The 21,627-nt window shown below is 26.4% G+C and overlaps 2 protein-coding genes across 3 annotated transcripts; one reads left to right on the forward strand and one right to left on the reverse strand.

Moving 5' to 3' along the window:
* The first annotated feature begins 10,332 nt into the window (after positions 1-10,332).
* Positions 10,333-12,065, forward strand: LOC103495495 (uncharacterized). 2 transcript variants are annotated; one of them, XM_008457073.3, is made up of 2 exons: positions 10,333-11,079; positions 11,620-12,065. In XM_008457073.3, the coding sequence occupies exon 1, from the start codon at positions 10,406-10,408 to the stop codon at positions 11,054-11,056; it is 651 nt and encodes a 216-aa protein (XP_008455295.1). In that variant the 5' UTR covers positions 10,333-10,405; the 3' UTR covers positions 11,057-11,079; positions 11,620-12,065. The 2 variants fall into 2 exon arrangements, with proteins under 2 accessions (XP_008455295.1, XP_008455296.1); XM_008457074.3 differs by having other exon boundaries at positions 11,629-12,065.
* Positions 12,066-14,120: 2,055 nt separating this feature from the next.
* Positions 14,121-16,450, reverse strand: LOC103495496 (peroxidase P7-like). Its single transcript, XM_008457075.2, has 3 exons — positions 16,188-16,450; positions 15,391-15,582; positions 14,121-14,904 (listed from the first exon to the last, which is right to left on the reverse strand). Exons 1-3 carry the CDS (start codon positions 16,389-16,391, stop codon positions 14,356-14,358), a joined length of 945 nt encoding a protein of 314 aa, XP_008455297.1. The 5' UTR covers positions 16,392-16,450; the 3' UTR covers positions 14,121-14,355.
* Between the last annotated feature and the right edge of the window lie 5,177 nt (positions 16,451-21,627).

Consider the following 21,627-nt stretch of genomic DNA (forward strand, 5'->3'; position numbering starts at 1 on the left):
TTATTTTCAATAAACGAAAAATTTTAAAGAATAATTTAAAAAATAGAAAAAAAAAACAAAAACAACAATTGAAATGATTTTCCAAATGCCTAATTAATGTTAATTGAACAATATTAGTTTCTAGCCATTTTTTCACTCATATTAAAATTAATTAAAAACAATACTTCATAATTGTTTGAAATTTAATTAGCTAAAAATGTTTTAGTATAAACTTTACAGTAAAAATGTAAACTTTTAAAACTAAAGAAACAAACTTCAAATCATAAGAAGAATCCGAAAAAGGGTATAGTATCTGAAATTTTTAAGAATCAAATTAAACCGAAATTAAAAGTAAAAAATGTGACCTTTCGAAGTCGACGATAGTAAAAAAGATTTTTGTTAATAGGTTTGAAACCATATAAATAATAGAAAAAGTGTGACAACCCCACACGTTAAGTTAAACCAAATTCTTAGTCTTATGAATTTAATTTGAGAGTGTTGAATTCAATAGGGCTTAGCGTTGGGTTAATGTCACGCCGCATGCAAGTGTTGTCTGCCTAACTTCTTCCTTATTGGAAAATTATGAATACAAACAAAACACAATACTAATAATAAGGTTAAAATAATATTATATTATCATTCCATTTTAGTCGATATGTTTTTAAAATATTCAAATTTAATTTTTATATTTTTGAAAATACGATAAATTCAATCCCTTCTCTAGTATTAAATTTTTATCTAATATCTAAGTGTTTTTATCGATATTGATCTACATTTTCGTGAGAAGTGAATTAGATATCTTTGTTATATCGTAAGTAATTTATGATGCATGATAACATGTTAATGAAAAATTGTTTAGAAAAAAAAAATCCCGAAGAGCCTCTTCAAATACCCACATATTCAATTGTAGATTTTGATCGTCATAATTATATCCCAACCATTGGACTGTTCGTTTTTTACCGTCCCATCATAAATTTCTTATCATTGCAAGGCTCCCACATCCACTCTTATAATCTCTCCTATTCTCCCTCAAGTTCTCTCCTTTTATATCATCCTTACTCTATTCCATTCTGTTTTTAAGTTCTTCGAGCAACTAAGTATCTAGTGAGTATTGGTTCCAGCGCAGTTCCTACCGACGAATTAGATGTTGTTTTATCACGGAGACGATGAGACACTTTACATCTATTTGTACATCCGAGTAGAGCTGCAAAACGTCTTAAAAAAACGAGATAAGCAACTCAACCATTTTGTTGACGTATTTCTGTTTTACAGGTTTTTCTAACTACTACAACGTTTAACTCCATAAAAATGACACGACATAACATATAAGTAACAAAAGATCGGGTATATAATATAAACGATAAAGCATTTAACTTGAAAAGTATGGAAATACATTATTTATTAGTTTGAATATTTGTTTTTAAAATAATAATAAGAAGAAGAAAAAGAAAGAAAGAAATGATGGGAAAATGTGAAAAGGAAATAGATAGAATGGGTGGTGGCTCCCCCAACGAAAAAAATGGGAAATTGTCGTTTAGCATTGGACGCCAAAATTGATAGCATTTCCCTCAGACTTCTTCAAAACTACGTTTGAACGGTTGGCTAATGACACACACGAATCTCGGCACATGTTGACTTTTTAATCCCTTTTCTTTTTCTCTTCTTTTTTTAAATTAAAATACATAATAACAATTGGACTACCATTAATTTGTGAGAATAAAAATCTCAAAATAATGAAATTGAAGTAGCCAGCTCAAATATGTGGTATCACTGCCAAGTGGGTGTTGCCCAATATTGCCCAATTGATATAACTCCGATCCCCCAATATTTTAATTACTATATTCACTTATATCTAATCTTCCCCTAAACTTTATTAAATATGACATTAACATAACTTATGATTCACAATAAATAATAGTGCCTATACAAAACATGAGAATTTTCCCATGTTGAGGTTAATTTTTAATATAATTAATCTCAAATGTATTAATCCACCTTTTTGTACTTCTCAATGCATTTCATTTAAAAAATGTTACTAAGAGAGGAAAAATAATAGTAATAATATTCCATGTGCAATTTACAAAGATATGATTAAAATTCTAATTCTCTATCCCATCACAAAATACTTACGTATTTTTTTTTTTAAAAAAAATATTATTATACAATGTTGGGTAGCTTAATTCATGACTTTTTGGTAGATCAAGCACGACAAAAAGAAAGTTGGGAGTTGGGTATTGGTGTTAATGAATTGATAGAGATCGAGTACATACAAAGACTACAAGTAGTGGGCCGAGTAGTCCACTCAAAGGAAAGGTTTTTCTTTAGGGTTTACATATATTTTTCCTAGCTCGTTCCCACTTCCATTCCCTTTATATTTGGGGATTCTTCGCTTTTGCAAGTTAATTGGATATTGGATATTTCTTGATGCTTCTTTTAGTTGAAGAGTGGGATTTGATTTTTTTTTTTAATAAAAAGTAATCTAACAATTAATTAACATCAATATTTCCATGGAAAAAGTTCTAATACCACGAAAGAATGATAAATCACTTTTGTTCATACATATATATTTATTTATTGGGAGTGGATCGTTTCTCATCTATAAGAAGTTGCTAACATGAAAAACAATTAATTAATAAGAATAATATTCATGCAACAATAATTTCATTCAAACTAGAAACATATATATATATATATATATATAGACAACAACAAAAGTATGCTAATTAAAATATAAAATGTATGTTATTTATTCAGCCAAATTAAACTATCTTAATTAACATTTCAAACAACATATTTAAACAATGAAATGTGGACACACAATATAGTCAAATTAAAATGTGTATGATCTCCTAGTCAATATATATATATATATAAAAGGTTTCCTAGTTTCTAACCTTCAAATTTCCATTTGATACAATATTCTAATTAGAAGATACAAATATTAACAATATGTGCTATTTATTCGCAATCCCTAGAACCATAATTTAGCAATCATAGGTAAAGTATATTCTTTTAATTAATTAAGTAATTCAACTTTTAATTTGAGAGGTAATATTTATTTTGCCATTTATGATTCAATCAAAATGACGTCGTTCAAATCAAAGATTCCCAATATTATTTTGGTTTAATATATTATGAAATAAAACCATTATCTGTCTGACCTTTTCTGCAGCTTATTTAATGCTCATCAATTATTGGTAATATTATAATTAATTAATTACAATAGAGGGATCGAATGAAACTTTATTTACAATCTATATGAAAATGAAATTAATAGTAATAAATAAATAAATAATGTGTGTGAGATATAGATAAGTTAAATTATTTCCTTTAATATAATTTTTAATGTTTTTGGTCAGAGAAATAAAAGTTGACCCATTCTTATTTTAAGTATAGATTAAAGGGGAAATTTTCACATTAACCAACCAATCAAAGTGACTATTTATAAATTATATGCTTTTATATTTATGACATAGTTGATGTTTTTTTGGGTTAGAATATTTCAATTTTCTTTGGGTTATCGTCGAATTTAAGCCTATCTCTGCTTTTATAAATTAACCAAAAACGTACACATTTATTTATTTGTTTTTATATTGTTTTATCCAAAGGGAATCGACCAAAATATTAAGGTTTAGTTTGGTCAAAAAAATATTTTGAAAAATAAAAAATTTAGTGGCCGAAGATATATTTGGTTTCCATTTAAAATTTAAAAAAATCAAATTTAAATTTTAAAATTTAAAATGTATGTTTGGTTATAGATTTGAAAATAACTACAAACTAAAACAAAATTTGAAAATAAAGAAAACGATAATTTATTGTTTTCGAAAATAAGCTATTTCATGTGTTGTTTTTTTAAAATCGTTTTCAAAACAAATATAGTAAACACGTTTTTAATTGTTTTTCTTTTTCGTATTTTTATTTTTAATCATGAACCAAACGAGATCTAACTTATTGAAATTACTTGTTTTATTTTCGAAGTTTAATAAACATAAAATTGAAAATTTAATATTATAGGATCAAAATGCACTTAATTCAATAATAATTTATATGACTTTTTGTTCTAAAGGTCGAAGATTTGATCTTCGACTATACCATACTAAAAACAGGTGTGTGTATATATATATATATATATATGAAAATTGAAGACATGGACATTTCAAGCAGAACAAAAAGAGTTTTAGTGCAAATTAATTTTCTTAATTGACATTGTTGGTTTTGTTTGAATATTTTGTTTGATTGGTCAAAGTCATAAGTGGTAAATAATGTATTAAACTTTATCCTTTGTTAATACCCCCAAATGGTTGTAAAATAACAAAATATTTGGAATTTTCTTTTAGTAAAACCGAATAACTTGGTTGTCGGTCAATTAACGTTTGTATGTATTAAGGATCGAAACATCTTAGATTTAAATTTTTCACTCTCAATTTATTATAAAAAAAAAACAAATATTTTGAACTATTGACGTAACATAATTTTTTTCAAAAAAATTGTGTGGTGAATGGTAAATAGGAAAAGAAAATAAAAAATTATTATGAAAAACATGAGAGACGTTTATTATTCGATAGAAAGTGTTGGTTAAGTTTTGTATTATTTATTTGGATTAACTAAGTATCTCTTTGACATATAAATTTAGACTCGGTTTCTAATTGTTTTCAAATTCTGTGACTCAAATAGTGTAAATTTTGAAAGCTATATTGTTATGTTTTTATTGTATCTCGATTTCAAAATCTAAATTTTTAAATGTAGAGAATTGTGTTAAATAAAGTTAAAAGACATTTAAAAATATAATATCTTATGTAATTAACTATAAATGATATGATATTAAAAATTTATAATTACATACATGGGTACAACTAGTTGTATTATTTATAAATTTCAGTATCAAAATTTTTTTAAGCGATCATTTGGATTAAAATTCAATAAAATAAAATATATGAAATATTAAACACAATCATTTAGTTAATTTTTCTATCAAAATATGATCTTTTTAGTTTATAAGTTTTGAAAATTGACATTTTTAGTTCTCGAGTTTTGTGAGATGGTTTTAAAGATTCTCTCGACTAAAAATCATACATATCTATGATATGACAAATATATATAAGACCCATTGAATATCAATTAACTATAAAAATCAATTAAAAAAATTAAAAGTATATATTATACACATTTTAAAGTATCAAGACCATATATAAAAACAAAATTAAAAGCCTGTGATTTAAATGTCTAATTTTATATAAAATAGTACCCTAAACGTAAAATAATGGCTACGTTACTGTGTTCTTTTGATTTTGTATAAAATGATTCCCTAAATTTTAAAAATGTTTAATAAATATATGCATAGTAATCTTTGACGTATAAAAGAATAGCTTATTTGTTAGACTTAAAGGCTTTCAATTTTGTGTCAATATATCTTTTTAAAATGTCAAATCAATTGATAACGGTTATTGAACAGAGGTCAGTCAAGTGTTCTATTTTGACAATAAAATTGAAGTTCCTACTCCATTTCGAAAATTTTAAGGATTAAGTTAATTAATTAGCAACAAATGTATTAATTAATCCTCCTTTCTAACGTGACAAATGCTTCTAAATTATAGAAAAGAATACAAGAGAGAAGAGAGAAAAGAAAAAAAAAGCATTAGCCTTCTCAAATGGGCTTTCTTGCATATTACAAAGTGGGCTTTGTGGTATGCAATGGGCTTTAATGGGCTCAACGAATATACTTTTGCAAAGTTGGAAACATTACTTAATTGTACTTTTGAATCATTTAAATACGACATTTTCTCTTCATTTTTGGACAAAATTAACCTTAATTCTCATCTTCTTTCCTAATAAAATTTTTCTAAATGCTTACCATTTAATTATATTGAAAATTCAACCAAAATCTTTGGTGACATTTTGACATTTGTTCGGATACATTTCTGACGATATATTCAGATCATCATATGTAGTGGTTTTAGGTATATATCGTATTTTTCTTTTTTATAGTATTCTCAAATGTAACTGGTTTTTATAGTATATTCCCTAAATATAAAATGTGGTATATTCACGATAACCTTTTTTAATTACATAATTTCTCGGATGGTAACTTTTTCGATATATAATGCATTCAGTAATATATCATAATATGCAATGAGTATTTTCGTATATATTGCGTTTTTTTTTTTCTTTTGCAATGTTTTCATTTGTATTTAGTTTTTCTATAGTTTATTTTCCATATGTAATTGCTTTTTATAGAATATTTCTCAAATATATAACGTGGTTATTCACGAGAACCTTTTTTATTACATATAATTTTTCGTCTTGTAAATTTTTTCAATATATACTGTGTTATATTCACAATCTTCTTGGATCACAAACGAAACTACATTGTTTTCCTTTTACAGTGTTTCTTTATTTTTTCAACATTAAATTATTTTCCGTATGTGGTATTTTTTTTATTTTAAAAATTGTAAGATAAAATGTGCAAAGGGTGTACATGACATTTTAATCCGATTTGTATGAAATATCATGACTCATTAGGTTATCAATGAAAAAAAATTGTAACTTTAGGCTATTAGTATAATTGGACCTATTTAACTAGGCTAGTAATGTAGAAAGCCTTGTCGTTTTCGAGTTCTTGTTGAGACTTTTCTCACATCCTTCATATAGATTTAATTTTCCAATGGACCAAAAATATATACAGAAACAATTGCAAATATAACCATAACGTTTAAAGTATATATAAGTACAACAAAACCGAAAAAAATTTATAAATATGTAAAAATTTAGATCTACAAAGTATTTCTACAATAGACGTAGTATTGACAGGAATGGTGACAATAAAGTACAAAATTAATAAAAGTTCATATATAATAGTCTATATCACTGATACAAATCTATCAACAACGTATTTTATTAAAGATATATTTTACTATATTTCATTTCTTTTAAAATGTTATAGCGTAATTAATTATTATCCGTTAAAATGTAATTAGCTATTGAGATTTTAAAAAGTTAAAAAAGAAAACTATTTCCACTACATAGCAAAACAACACTAAAAAAATAAAATTCATTATATTTAACTCTTCTACGAAATGTAAATATTTCATTTCTTGATTTTTCATCCAAAATTATAAAGAATTTTTATTCTAAAGGTATTCTTTCGAAACATTTCTTTTAAAAATTTAGATGGGATATCAATTTTTTTCGAAGTATAGGAATGATTTTTTTTTCTTTCTAGATATAATCTAACCTATTAGTTCCGTTTCATTATATTGATGATTGTGAGTTGAAGCCTCACATTATCTTTCAAATATACATAACTGTTATTACCGACGGATTTAGCATAGGTCCAGGTGCTCGAGCCCCGCTCAACTTTATTGTCTTTATATAATATATATAAAGAAAACTACTTAATTATTAATATTTATCATTAATTTAGTGGTTATTCTGACTGTCAGCCCACCTTCCCTGTTATCCACCATTTTTATTTGATTATAGACTTCCTTCCTAACAGCTTCTTCTACATTTTTTTTTCTCGAACAAAATCATTTCAAATTTAACTTTATTAAAAATTCTCGATGATTTAACACCGTTTTATATATAAAAATAATATATCTGACAGAGATTCAAACCTCATACTTCAACACGAAGAAAATAAGTATTTTGATTCAATAAAGACGAAAGATTCAAACTGTGTAGTTCTTTTGATCGTAACATATATATTTTATGTTAATTGAGCTTTATTTGCTTTGACAAATTTAAGTTTATAGCTTTATGCTAATTTTCGACGAGGACTGCATTAAAATTCATTCATTTATATGAATACGATATAAATTACTTCAAAACATTCTTGAAAACACAATTAAAAACTTGTGGGTATTTCTTTTTCAAACAAAAAAGAGTATCTTAAGATACGGTTTAGATTCTTTTAGGCCCATGAAATTAAATTGCTTGGACTTGGTTGGGAGTGAGAACTAAAATCTATCTGAAATTGGGTCCATTTAATATTTGATGTTAAGATTTTATTTTATTTCTTTATAAAAAATATATATTTAAATTCATGCATCGTGAATTTTTGACGTTACAACTCATTCACAAGTTTGCTACGTGACAATATTTTCCTACGAAGAATATATTTTAAAACTATTGATTTTCTTTTGTATCAGATGAAATTAATGTATATACAAAGATAAATGTAATCCAAATTATTGTAACTATGTGATAAAAAGTGTGTGAATCACATGTAACTTTTAATATTAGTGCGGGGGACCAATTGGAATCACTCCAAAAAAAAAGTTCACTACAAAAAGTTTATGCCTTTCCATTGGTTGCACCCAAGACTTTTAACAAAGCAGATAAAAAAATAACAACACATCTTGTTGCAATTTATATATATAACTTGCTTTTGTATTATTATCTTTAGACCAAACATAACCACCAAAACAAACCACACTTAAACCCCTAATCAAAGAAGAGGAAAAACGTTATTAGAAAGAACATCTTGTCCCATAAAATAGTACCTTTGAGAGGAGAGATCATCGAATCATAAGTAGATTTATCTTATTTTTCGAAGGTTGTGACAAAAATGAACAATATTAATACTGTTTCCAACATTGGAGCCCTAAGAAAAGTTCATTTGATTGGTCAATCACATAATACATGATAAATTCTTTTCTAATCAATTAGGTTCTTTAATATCGTAAAATATACAAAATATTTTCAAAACATAAATGTTATTTCAATCAAATATTCGAATTAAAACGACTATAACAATCAACTCAAATTCATGCAATATGCAACGATTTCCTTAATTCAAGATAACAACTTAACTTTAATATAATCAAAATCGAAATATGTAGTCGTTAATGTTATAGTTTTTAAAATTTTAAGTTTAAAATGGTAACATTATACAATACTCAAGTTTGATTGAAAATTTTCTTACTGTTCCCGATAGCTTGTGGATCTCTCAATGCCCAACGACTTAAATATTTTAAATTTTTGTAAATTCATAAGTGACTAGTCAATTAATAAAATACACAAATGTGCTCATCAATACATGAAAGCTTTCCTCTAAAGTTTAAAATTCTTCGTCGAATAAGTAATTTAACGACATCGGGGTTATAAAATTTATTATGTTATTAATGCAAAATACAAAAACTATAAAATTGAAAGTAAAAAACTCTAATTATTTTTTTTCTTTTTTTGTTTTTTTTTTCAAACAAAGAATGATAAAAACTAAATAGAAAGTGAAACCAATCATTAAAATTAATTGGTACAAAATGATCACATGCATTGCCCTTGATTATAATTGGTACCACGTGCCATTGACCAATTGGTTACAATAAATAAAATCAAACATTATTAGGTGATGATATAATTTCCACTTAAATGGGGAAAATTCATTTGATAATTACCAAAAACTCCCTCATGGTTAATTCCCATTGACCATATATTATATATTTATTTGATACCCTTCAATGATTGTAGCTTTCAATGCAAAACATTAATAATTGAAACAAACGTGCTTTATTATTATACCCCCCAACTAGTGCTCAATTTCAGGAGTAATAATGTAATCCCAACTAACAACCAATTTTCTCTTTCACGTATTTACATAATAAATACTTTGTCTCTATACCTTAGTTCATTTCGATCCTTTGATTCTTTTTCTAAACTATTATCTTTAGATTATCATGTTTGCTAGATATATGAGATTCTCGATCACCCTAGGATGTTTGAACTAGAGGACAATTGAATAGTTTTAGATGTTCTTCTGATTTCGAGCATCCCCATTTTACATTTTTCGTCATTTTTTAAATTTTAAAATAATTAGGCAATCGTATATACATCGTTGTTTTGTTATATCGTAATTTTCTTATTATTTTCACCAAGATATTTAAATTAATATTTATTTCATAAACCAATTTAAAATACGTAAAATAATATATAAAAATAATACAAGGTAGCATGAATTTTTTTTAAAAATCAAATCAATATAAACAAATATGTTATAGTTACATTGTATCAAATTAATTATAAATTAATAAATTTAGAACATCATGCAAATTTAAGATATTGTAAAGGAAAAATTCTACGAAACAAAATCAAAATATTCTTAGATATTTGTAAAAATATTTTTATAGGACAAACATGGTAATCTAAAGATGCAGAACATATATAATTTTTTATATCTATAGTTTGATGTATCTATGATTTCGACCCGAAAAAACAAAGAGGCTTCTTAGAATGAAAGTAGGAAAAAGAAATGAATATTTTGAAATTATAATAATTAAAATAAATCAGACTAAAAAAATAAAAGATAAAGAAACTAAAAGTGGTATTTAAATGATTATGTGTTTTAATCATTAAATCATCTTTTTCTAGTTTCTTCTTCCTTATCTATATAACTGTTTACAAACTCGAATTTTCTCTCACCAACACAACAATGGCAGCCGAAGAAATCCTCCCACTTTTTGATCTCTTCTGGTTTCAACAAGCAATATTCCCCAGAAAACCTCTTTTAAAAACCTGCTTTCAAGGTAGTCCTGTGATGAAGATGAGATCTCAAAGCGAGTATCTTCTAAACTCCAAGGATTTCCCACCACCCGTAACCACCCTCAACTCCAACCAAAAGCTGGAAACCGTTCTTTCGGGTCAGGTAACGGAATTTGGGGGAAGCGGAGAAGGAAAAGCGACGAAGAAGGAGATGAAGAAGTTGGAAGGGAATGAAAACAAAATCAGAAGAAAGAAAAAGCGGAAAGGGCTGAGTAAGAGTTTATCAGACTTGGAATTTGAAGAATTGAAAGGATTTATGGATTTGGGGTTTGTGTTTAGTGAAGAAGATAAAAATGATTCAAATTTGGGTTCAATAATTCCAGGGTTACACAGATTAGGGCCCCAAATAACAGAAGAAAAAAGGAACGAAAATGGGGTTTTAAGAAGGCCATATTTATCTGAAGCTTGGGAAGCAATTGAAGAAGAAAATGAAAAAATGGTTTTGATGAAATGGAGAGTTCCAAGTTTAGGAGCAACTGAAATGGATATTAAACATCATCTCAAATTCTGGGCTCATACCGTGGCTTCAACTGTCAGATAACACCACTTTTCTTACATCTTATGGTAACTGTACTTTTTCTTTTTTTTTTTCCTACTTCTGTGAATGATATTATAAATAAATGACAAAATTTGTGTTCTACCAATTTTATAATCATACTAATAAGAGTACTATACTTCAATGTTTAAAGATATTTTGTATACTCTTAGCTAAAAATATATTTTTCTGTTCTTGACCTTAAATATCATATGGCTAAATAAAAAATTCAAATCTTCAAATTCCTACTTATCATATTACAATAAACAATAAATAAAACTTGCGTAGTTAAAATCATCACCCAGTTATTAAGCGACTTATGGTGTGAATCTCTCACTCCAATTGTATTAAAAAATACATGAAAAAGTTTTTAATGTTTTACAAGTATCTATGGAAGAATTCTCTCTCTTAATCATGTTCTTACACACAATAACGAGGTTTGAATTTACACCTATAGTAAGACTTTCTTTACATCAATAAAACTCATATTAGGTTAAACACAAAGAATCTAATAATATGGTTAGTAATCCGTATAAGATGCGGTGAATATAATTTGATATGAATTAAAGGCTGTACAGGGTGTGTATTCGTGGAGAATTTCTCTCGAGAAATTGAACAACTTTCTTCACAAAAGTTGAAGAGAACCGAGTAGGAAAGGACCTCGAGGGCTACCGAAGAAGGAAAAAAGTTCAGGAAGGCCATCAAATTTGAAGAAAACATAAGCTTAGGCAGGTTCTTTTTTTTCTTTTGGTTTAACAGAGCAATTAGATTTTCTGAAATTTGGGATTGTAGGACGTAATTTGTGAACTCTAACCTATTGGGTAATTTAATTTAAAGGTAGTTAATGATTTTTGTGGAAGAAACTTTTTGAGATTGGATTGGATGAAATCAAAGCTTAACATCTTGAAAGAAGCTGCTGTAGAATAGAGACACTTGCGGAAAATTAGGTGGGCTGAAGGAAGAAGATGATGTATGATACCTTTTGCCCGTCATTAAAAGATTTTTTTTTTTATAATTATTTTTTTTTTCAATTTTGTTTGTTTAATTAATTTGAAGCTTTACCTTAACTCGAAAAATAGAAGTTAGAATAAAATTGGAAGATTTAAAAGTTGGTTTTGGGCTTGTTTGAAACAATTTAAAGAATTAAGGATTGCTTAAACCCCAAAATTATGTTATTTTAGGAATTATTTAGAGGTTTAGGGAATTATAGTAAAATGAGGAGCTGTTTAAGCACTGTTTGGACTGAAGAATCATCAACCATAACATAAACATATATGTATCTATTTGCATAAAAAATCGAACTTGAGTAGTCATCCAATTTAAGTCCCAATCATTGTAGAGCAAATCATCAACCATAACGTAAATCGATCTATTTGCATAATATAAGCACAACTTTTTCTAGCAGGGAATCTAACCAAGACTAACAACTCTTTTCCGAACGCACAATGATAAATAGTCCACACCAACACCAAGACGAAGACCTTAAAGAACTAACTCTCAGTTAATTTTCAAAATAAATCTTAGTCAATATTAATCTAAATTGTGATTCATTTATAAAAGTTAGAAGTTTAATCAATAGAACTATAATGTTGATCACACAACATTTAGCTAAACCTAAGTTAATTAATTGAGAATTCGTGTAAATTGATATATTTACGACAATTAAAAGTGTTTGAGCAAGTTTAAAAGTGTAAACATACATTTTCCGCCTAGAATATACAAAAGATTACAGGAAGTGTTAAAGTTGTCAAATTAGATTCATCAGCAACAGCAACTTTAAAAGGCATGTAAAGAATTTTTGTTGAAGCAGCCGAGAGGCGAATTGTGAAAATATGCTAGTCCACGGCCCGTTCTGTTGCTTGTAGGTTGGATTAGTTTGGGTTCTGACATAACTCAATTATTTGGATTGTATATTTCTTCGACCTAAATAATCTTATGATAATGAATCTAACCGATCAATCCAATCATGAAAAATTTGTGTTGGGTTGATTTGGATTAGTCGGATTACTTATTTAAACTTTTGTTATAAAATTAAGCCAAATGTTAGCAATGTAAAATTGTTATTTAATTATTTTATAGAATTAAGATTAACACCTTAATCTCTATTTAAAAAGTTCTTTCCCAAAGTCTAAAAAACTAGTTTTATGTGTTGGAGAATAAATTATCTCATAAAATTATGATAAAATAGGAGGAATTATTATGGATAGAAAAAGAAAACTATTTACCCACTAAAACAAAAAAAACTTAAAAGAATTATAGAAAGTTTGATGGATTCTATTATATTTTGTAAATAGTTTCAATATTTTGTTGTTTTTAAAAATATCTCGTAAATATATGTATATACAATAGCACCTTAAATAAGAAACATATATTTAAAAATTAATAATAAGTTTTGGTTGGTTTGAGTTGGTTTAGTAGCTTTTTATGAATCGACGAGTCAAACCAACCCATAAAATTTTCATTTTTTTTTATCTCCAACTCAATCCAAATGAGTTAATAATTGAACCTAAACAGTACGAATTGAGTTTAGGGTTGATTGGATTTTTCAGGTTATCGGTTTTTTTGAATAACCCCTCGTTATGTCACCTTAATTAAAAATATACTTCTTATTTATAAGTTATACATTAAAAGTCGTTCTTTTTTTTTTTTTTATTCAAGTACTGAATGTATTCTGGTTATGTACTTTTATTTCAAAATTAGCATAACCTTACTACACCCTAATGTATTATCCAATCTCTTATTAGTAAGATTGTGAGGGAGCAATAAGTATACAATTTCAACATGTTAGGAAAAATTTGTATATAATGATCTATATCCATAACGAGAGTTTACTAATACATTTTATTATGTTACCTTTGATTAAAAATATAATTATAGTGCGATTATAATCGAGATTGACTCGCTCACATATGTACGTATATTGTGTATGTACTTCATACAAGAAAATTTGGTATTTGTACCGTATACGTCAAAATAATTAATTTTAATTAGGGGTCCTAAGCAAAAAAAAATGAAAAAATAATAATGAAATTAAAGGGGTGATTCCAATATATAATTGAAGAGGGATGAATGAGTCGAGGGCTATAAAACAAAATTAGATTTCATTACTTTGACATTTAATCCTTCAATTGGTAGAGAAATATTCTACAACACGAAAGAAACCAAGAAAGTAACTCAAAATAAGTAAACTTTTGTCCTATTTTTCTTTGTAAAAAGCATCTTTCTTATTTTGTAATCAATTAACTATTATATATATATATATATATATGATCTTACTCTTTAATTAATAATTTATTTAAGATTAATTAATTCACTACCCTACAATTTTTTCTAATCTCAGTGGCTGTTCCACTTGCAGGACTAAGATTCCCCATCTTGATCATTGCCTTTACAAAATCCGATTTAAACATATTGGGATTTGTACTATAGGTCCGAACCAACGCATCTTGTGAACCACCATTGAAGAGTTCTTGGTCAGAATGAAACAGACCGCGCTTATTAGTTAAGTCAACATAATATCTGTTGTCAAACATGGTATTAGTTGAGTCAAGAGGGGCTAAGTTGCTGTCACCACCGTTAAATGGGCAATTGACTCGTCGTTGGGCGGCAAAGGTGCCATCGATGTTGGTTTCGTTATAGATGCGAGTTCGGAAGAATTGACATTGGCCCACGCCTATGGTGTGAGCACCCGAGAGGGTTGTCATTTCACGGGCGTTGAAACCTTGAGCGGCAAACATTGATATTAGTGTTGAGAGGTCGGACGATGGTCCTGGAAGGTTGTTGTTTGCTCCAGTCTCGCTCGCTGTCCTCGAGTCCCTTCGACCAAGTGGTACAACCCAACTTGGTCCTCCAAGCTACAAATTAAAATTTTTAAGATGGATAAAAAACGGTTAATTGTGAATTGTTCGAAATGTCTTTTTAAAAGAACTACAAACATCATTGTTTATAATAAATGGTCTTTTTCGGGCATTATTGATAAAATTATACACAATTGCTTCTTTCCTTCTCCTTTGTAGAATGTACAAAATGGTATTATGTAATCTTATTCTATCCATATATTGCATGAAAAATAATAAGGAAAAGGTCAACAATACATTAAACGTTTCAAAATATGTATAACTAATTTTTATTAAAAATATTTTTTACAATTTAATGGTAAAAAACATATATTTAATAAAAAAAATTAGTCTTAATCTTATCTTTCATAACAGGGTTCTACAATAACAATACAACTATACATATACTATATATATATATATATATATATATATATATATATATATATATATATTAAAAAGGAGTAAGTTAAAAATTAAAAGATAATTAAGGATGAATAGTACCAAAACGACCCCATCACGAGTGGCCAAAGCAAGAATATCAGCACATGAAACTGTTGCATTGCAAGCAGCTTCAACTTGAGTTTTAATGTCATCAATTACTTCGAACCCTCTAGCAGAGTTCCTATTTGGAAATGCATTTTTTTCACCCCTAACTGTTGGAGTGTCATCGAGCAATATAGAACCATCACAACCCTGTATTAGAAAAAGATATTAGGAATCAATACACTTTTTGTCTGATTAAATTAAGCTATTTTTATATATAATCTTATTTGTTAATACTTAATCTGTTATTTATTTTTTATTTTAAAAATTAAATTTTAAAATAGTACTTTTCCACTTATATGTTTATAGTAAATTTTCAAAAACTGAAAAAAGAAATGACAAATTATTTACCGAACAAAACCAATAAAAAACAAAATTTATTAATATAAAGTTTAAATATTTTGTTAAATGTTCTATTTTTACGGTTTCATATTTTTTATATACTTGCTATCAATATTTTTATATCCAAGCCCAAATTTAAAGTTTAAGAAATTGTATATGTTTTTTTTTAAAAAAATACTTCCCAACAATGTTTAACTAAAAATTCAAATTATTTTTTTAAAAAAGAATCAAACTATAATAAGAAAGATTTTTTTTTTTAAAAAAAGAAAACAACAGAACTACACATTGACTTGAAAAATATAAACAAAATCTTGTCTTCACCATCCAAAATCACTTGAAATTCACTATTCAAAACGAACTCATACAAAAACAGAACCACATCCACACAAAGAAATAGGGTTTTATCCTCGTACATTAACGAAGCAATCGTGGAAGAACAAGCGAAGGATCGAAGCTCCCATACGTTTTTCTTTGTTAACAGCTTTAGTCATACCAGCACGAACAATAGATTCAAGTCTAGGACAACTTTTCGAGTAGAAACCAGAGGAGAGTTGACCATTGGCCGAAAAAGCTAAAAGAGAAAGAACAATGAAAAGATGAGAAATAATAGACGCCATCAGAAAACAAAGCTGAAGAACAAAGAACAATATGAGAAGAAGAAGGTTAGAGTGTGAGGATTATTTGGTCTGAGAGTTCGATGTATTTATATAGATCAGCAGCAGTATTCAAATTATTATTATCGTATTATACATAACTATTATTTTAAAGAAAGAATATATAATATTGTGTGTGCATGTGAGAGAGAGAGAGAGAGATAATGGTGGGATTTGTAAAAGGGTATAAAAATTCAAAGTTTGCTGCTAATAAAAACGCGGTTCTCCACTTCATAAAATTTGTTTGGTTGTGAGGGAAAATAGCAGAATCTTTGGAAGTGAAAAACTATGAGTATAGTATATATCATCAAGTCAAACAAACCAAGTTGGAGTCTTGACTTTTCTTTTCTTCCTTTAACAAAGAGAACCCTATTTGCCCAATCATGCAGAAACCTAACTATGTATTTGTCAACTCAAAAGTATATTTCAAATAACCTAAAGTAAATGGAGAATTATTGTCGTGAGCAGCACTTTTAGAACTACTTATAGCAATATTTTTTTAAAAATTGTAGCAAAAGATGGATTCATATCACTTAAACACTTCTACATATTTATTATTGATAAACTCTTAAAGTTGGATCTAAATTTCGCTATATTTATAAATTCTTTTGTATTGTATTATATTCTTTTGTTTACTTGTTTGGTAACGATATGACTTTGTTTTTTTTATATAAACAATTAAACCCTATACACACATCTTTCAACTCATCTATAATAAAAAGTATAGTCTTTAAGTTCTTTTTAACTGCACTTGAGTTATGCTTAAGGTAGTCTAAACTTAATTACTTATAAGCTAAATCAATATAAATTAAATAATTAAGTATCCTTTAGTGAAATTAGACAACAAGTTTCACAAACACTTAATTTAAATTATAGTGAACCACACACCTTTGGACTTTGACATAACTCAGCATTCCATACACTATTTACATTTTTATAAATATAGTTTCTACATGTTAAAGTAATGATGAATAATAAATCTACAAATTATACACAAGCCTATCTAAGTCGTGATCCAAAAGAAGAAACAAAATATATAACAACTAAAATTATCAATAGATTATAATAAATATTTATTGTACAAAATAGATAAATAAGTGCATAAATTAAATATTAGATAGCCATATATCATTTCAATGTACTACCCTAAGTTAGATTGTTGGGCATGGCCTATGTGACCAAATTAGGCAAAACAAGATCCATCGGAGTAGAGTGTTTAACTAACTCCATGCCTTATTTGGCTACAGAGAGTTTGTATAATATCAATTCTATAATTTATTAACTCTTTATAACTCTACGACAAGTTATAAAAGCAACTCCACTCTTTATCTCAACCATCTCTTTAATTCTATCATTATTTCCCACGTCAAATGTTTACGAATCAATGTGTACATAATTTAAAAATTAGTTGATAGAAGTTTAAATCGATTATCCTATCCAAATGTGTGTACTAAAAGACTAGCTAATGTGATAAATATATTTATTAGTGTCAGAATGTATTGATTAATTAAAATTGAAACTTAAGAAGTCAATAACCCTCTCTTAGTATTTTTAAAATCAAAATAGCTAGAAAAAAATTATGATTTTTTTTTTCAATCTTAAATCGTCGATTGATCCAAAAACTTAAGTTTGTGTGCAAGTCATTCGTCTTCTTACTTGAAATATGAGGAATAATATTACCTAATTATATATTATTGTAAATGTAACATAATTAGTAAACATATTAACTTATGTATATATGTGTGTATGTTATAAGTCTAAGCATAGTTTAGCATTAAAATGCATATCATCTTTTACATGAAAATTGAATACTGACGTCTTTATTTGAATAGAGAGAACATTTATCTTTACTTGAAATTTCGATATTTTCGTATATAATTTCAAAGCTTTCATCGTAATATAATATCACAATAACTTCAAATTTAAGAAAACTTTCACAAATGTACCAAAATTATATATTGTTTATTGACATTTTCTCAAAATCCTATCACAAAAGATGTTGAATCAATGTCGATCCACATTTAATTTATATACTTTTAAAAATAAGATAACAAATATTTTATTAGAGATTAGAGAATGATCAACACAAGAAAGAAAAGAAGGAACTTTGGAGAGATCAGAGAGAGAGAATGAGAGGTTTTAATTGGGTGTTATCTTGTGTTGACTTCTTTCATGCACAAGAAAACAAATTAAGTATCAAAGAAAGGGGCATTTAGAAAGAAAATTATGTAGGGACAAAATGAATGGTCTTCATATAATTATATCCAAGATGGGGTGAATTTGGATTATTATTATAAAGTTGAAATATTGCATTATCCCAAAGCTTTAATTTATGCATGTGTCTTAAATTTACAAGGGTTAAGTTATCTATTTAAAGCTATAATGAGTTTAGTTCAACTAGTACTAGTCATCGTATACGTTGAAGACCATAAGAGAATCATGGTTCAAAAACCCTTATATCTATCATTTGTACTAAAGAAAATTACCTGATCGTTTAATATCATATATGTTTAAGTTTATATCAATTTAAGTATTTTAAACATTTATGAGCGCCTAAAAAATTATGTTATGCTATTCATACACATTATAAGATGGTTTGAGCTACTCCTTCAATTGCCAATTGATTTGGAGATAGAATTTTATTCTATCAAATATAGTATCAAAATCCGTACTCTAAAATCGAAAAAAAAAAATTGTGATATGATCAAGATTGATGAACTTGAAAAAAAGTACTATTGAGAATCTCACGGTGAAAATCAAAAGGAATTCACACTCTTTATAAAATATGTTAGGCTACTCCATCCATTAGTAATTAGTTTTGAGATGAAACTTCATACACTCATATAAGAAGAACGGGATCTCACTTTCTAGAGGAAAAAACATTGCATGTTATGGTAAAAAAAAACAACTCTAGTTATGTAGGGATGGTTAGGGGTTGGAGAAAATGGTGGAATAATTTTTTAGAAACTAATTTTCCTCTTAACTTTGGGATTTTAATGTTCATACACCATAGCTTTATATTTGTGTCTGTATAAAACATTAGCTTTAAAAGTAAAATAAAAATGAAAAAAAGAAATGAAAAACTAAGTTGTAAAATGAAGTACTGAGATAGGTTGAGTTATGAAGCTTCAAGATAATATGTAATATGTAGAAATTAGAAAATTTGTTTTTATGCTACCAAAAGTATTGTAGAGTTTTCGAATAAACGTAAAAGAGAGGAAAAGAACAACATAACATTTTTCAATAACTGTAAAAAATTGTAACACCATTGAAGTTGAGTTATTTAACATTACACGACCCAGTAAGTCACTTTATCAAACTCAGTATTAGAGAATCACTAAAAGTTCAATCTCAATAAATAGCCAAAAAATTGCATTTGTTTTCTGTGGAGAGAAAATAAATTAAACTTATTATTTGCACTTATTGGAATGTAAAATTTGTATTAGTTATTAATTCTTAGTTTTATAAGGTTTAAAAATCTCAGACCTCACAAGTGAACATCTTTCCCTTAAATTGTGAGATTGAAATATAAAGAAAACCCCACGTAAGTAGAAATCGATATTAATGATACTATCTTAAATTATCGAAACTGACTCAAAAGCTTAAACTAATAGGTGAATAAAAATTTTAAGATCGTATTTTTAATAGGTTGTAGTTCAAATCCTCTTAGCTACGCTTTTATTGTAGAAAAAAATTTAACGTGTCAAAGTAAACATAATTCATATAACACATACAAATGTATAGACAATGATGAAAAGGTTTTTATGGAAAAATGGAAAGAATAATTTCTCATTATTGATTGGGGATTAAGGCAAAGACTTTATAGATTATTAAATAATATATATAACATGCATACAAAAATCACATTAAAGTGGACCAAAATGCTACCCATGAACAAAGAAGAAAAAAAAAAGTCAAAAAATGAAGCAAAGTCTTATTCAAATTATATGCAATTAATATAGAGTGAGTTGTAATGTGTCATTCCTTTTAGAAACCAACTAATTAAAATTGTGGATGGAATTGGAATGTGACAATTCATACATAATATAATCAGCTTTACAATCCAATTTCACCTAACCCATGTCTTTAAAATAAATTAAAGTTGTGACATAGCAAACTAAGGTAAAAGAATAATTCTTCCCTCTTCATTTTCCATTTAATATAAAGAAAAGTTGAAACTATTAAGAAAAATTCAAATTTCTTTAAACTATTAAAACTATGTTATTAACTATTTCGTTTTTGGTTTTTTATTTTTAGAAAATTAAGTGGATTTTAAAAAAAGTTAAAAACTAATTAAGAATAAAACCTTTACTAAACAGATATTCAATTTTGCATTAAGTTAGATTAGAAATAACCAAAGTTAATGAATTAAGTTTGTAATTTAAAATCTTATTATTTATTTATTGATTTATTGACAATTCATGAGAGAGGCTATTGTAATTTTGAAGACAAGGTTAAAATTAAAGATGGACAGTGGATTAATAAAATAATTGAAGATTAGAATTTAATTCAGATGACATTTTCTTCCCATTTCCAATCAAGTGAGATCATTTATTTTAAAATGATAAAGTTAACATAATATATTGGAAAAATGTTAGAATCAAATTAACATATAGTAATGGTTTTTTAGATTTGGATCTTCTCGTCTTCTATTTTCCTTTTGTCTACTCATTTAGAAAATAAAATTTTAATTTATTTATGTAATTGTGAGTTGATTTTGAATGAAATAATTATAAATTGGTAAGATATATTTATTTATATTTTTGAACATAGAGGACACATAGAAGCTTTGACCGATTCAAGAAAGTATTTGTTATTGAACATTTTCAAACCACACTTCAATAAATTAAAAGGAAATGATATTGAAATCTTGAGAGATCCATTATTATTATTATTATTATTATTATTATTATTATTATTATTATTATTATTATTATTATTATTATTATTATTATTATTATTATTATTATTATTATTATTATTATTATTATTATTATTATTATTATTATTATTATTATTATTATTATTATTATTATTATTATTATTATTATTATTATTATTATTATTATTATTATTATTATTATTATTATTATTATTATTATTATTATTATTATTATTATTATTATTATTATTATTATTATTATTATTATTATTATTATTATTATTATTATTATTATTATTATTATTATTATTATTATTA

This window comes from Cucumis melo, chromosome 1, assembly GCF_025177605.1.
Source record: "Cucumis melo cultivar AY chromosome 1, USDA_Cmelo_AY_1.0, whole genome shotgun sequence".
Classification (NCBI taxonomy): Eukaryota; Viridiplantae; Streptophyta; class Magnoliopsida; order Cucurbitales; family Cucurbitaceae; genus Cucumis; species Cucumis melo.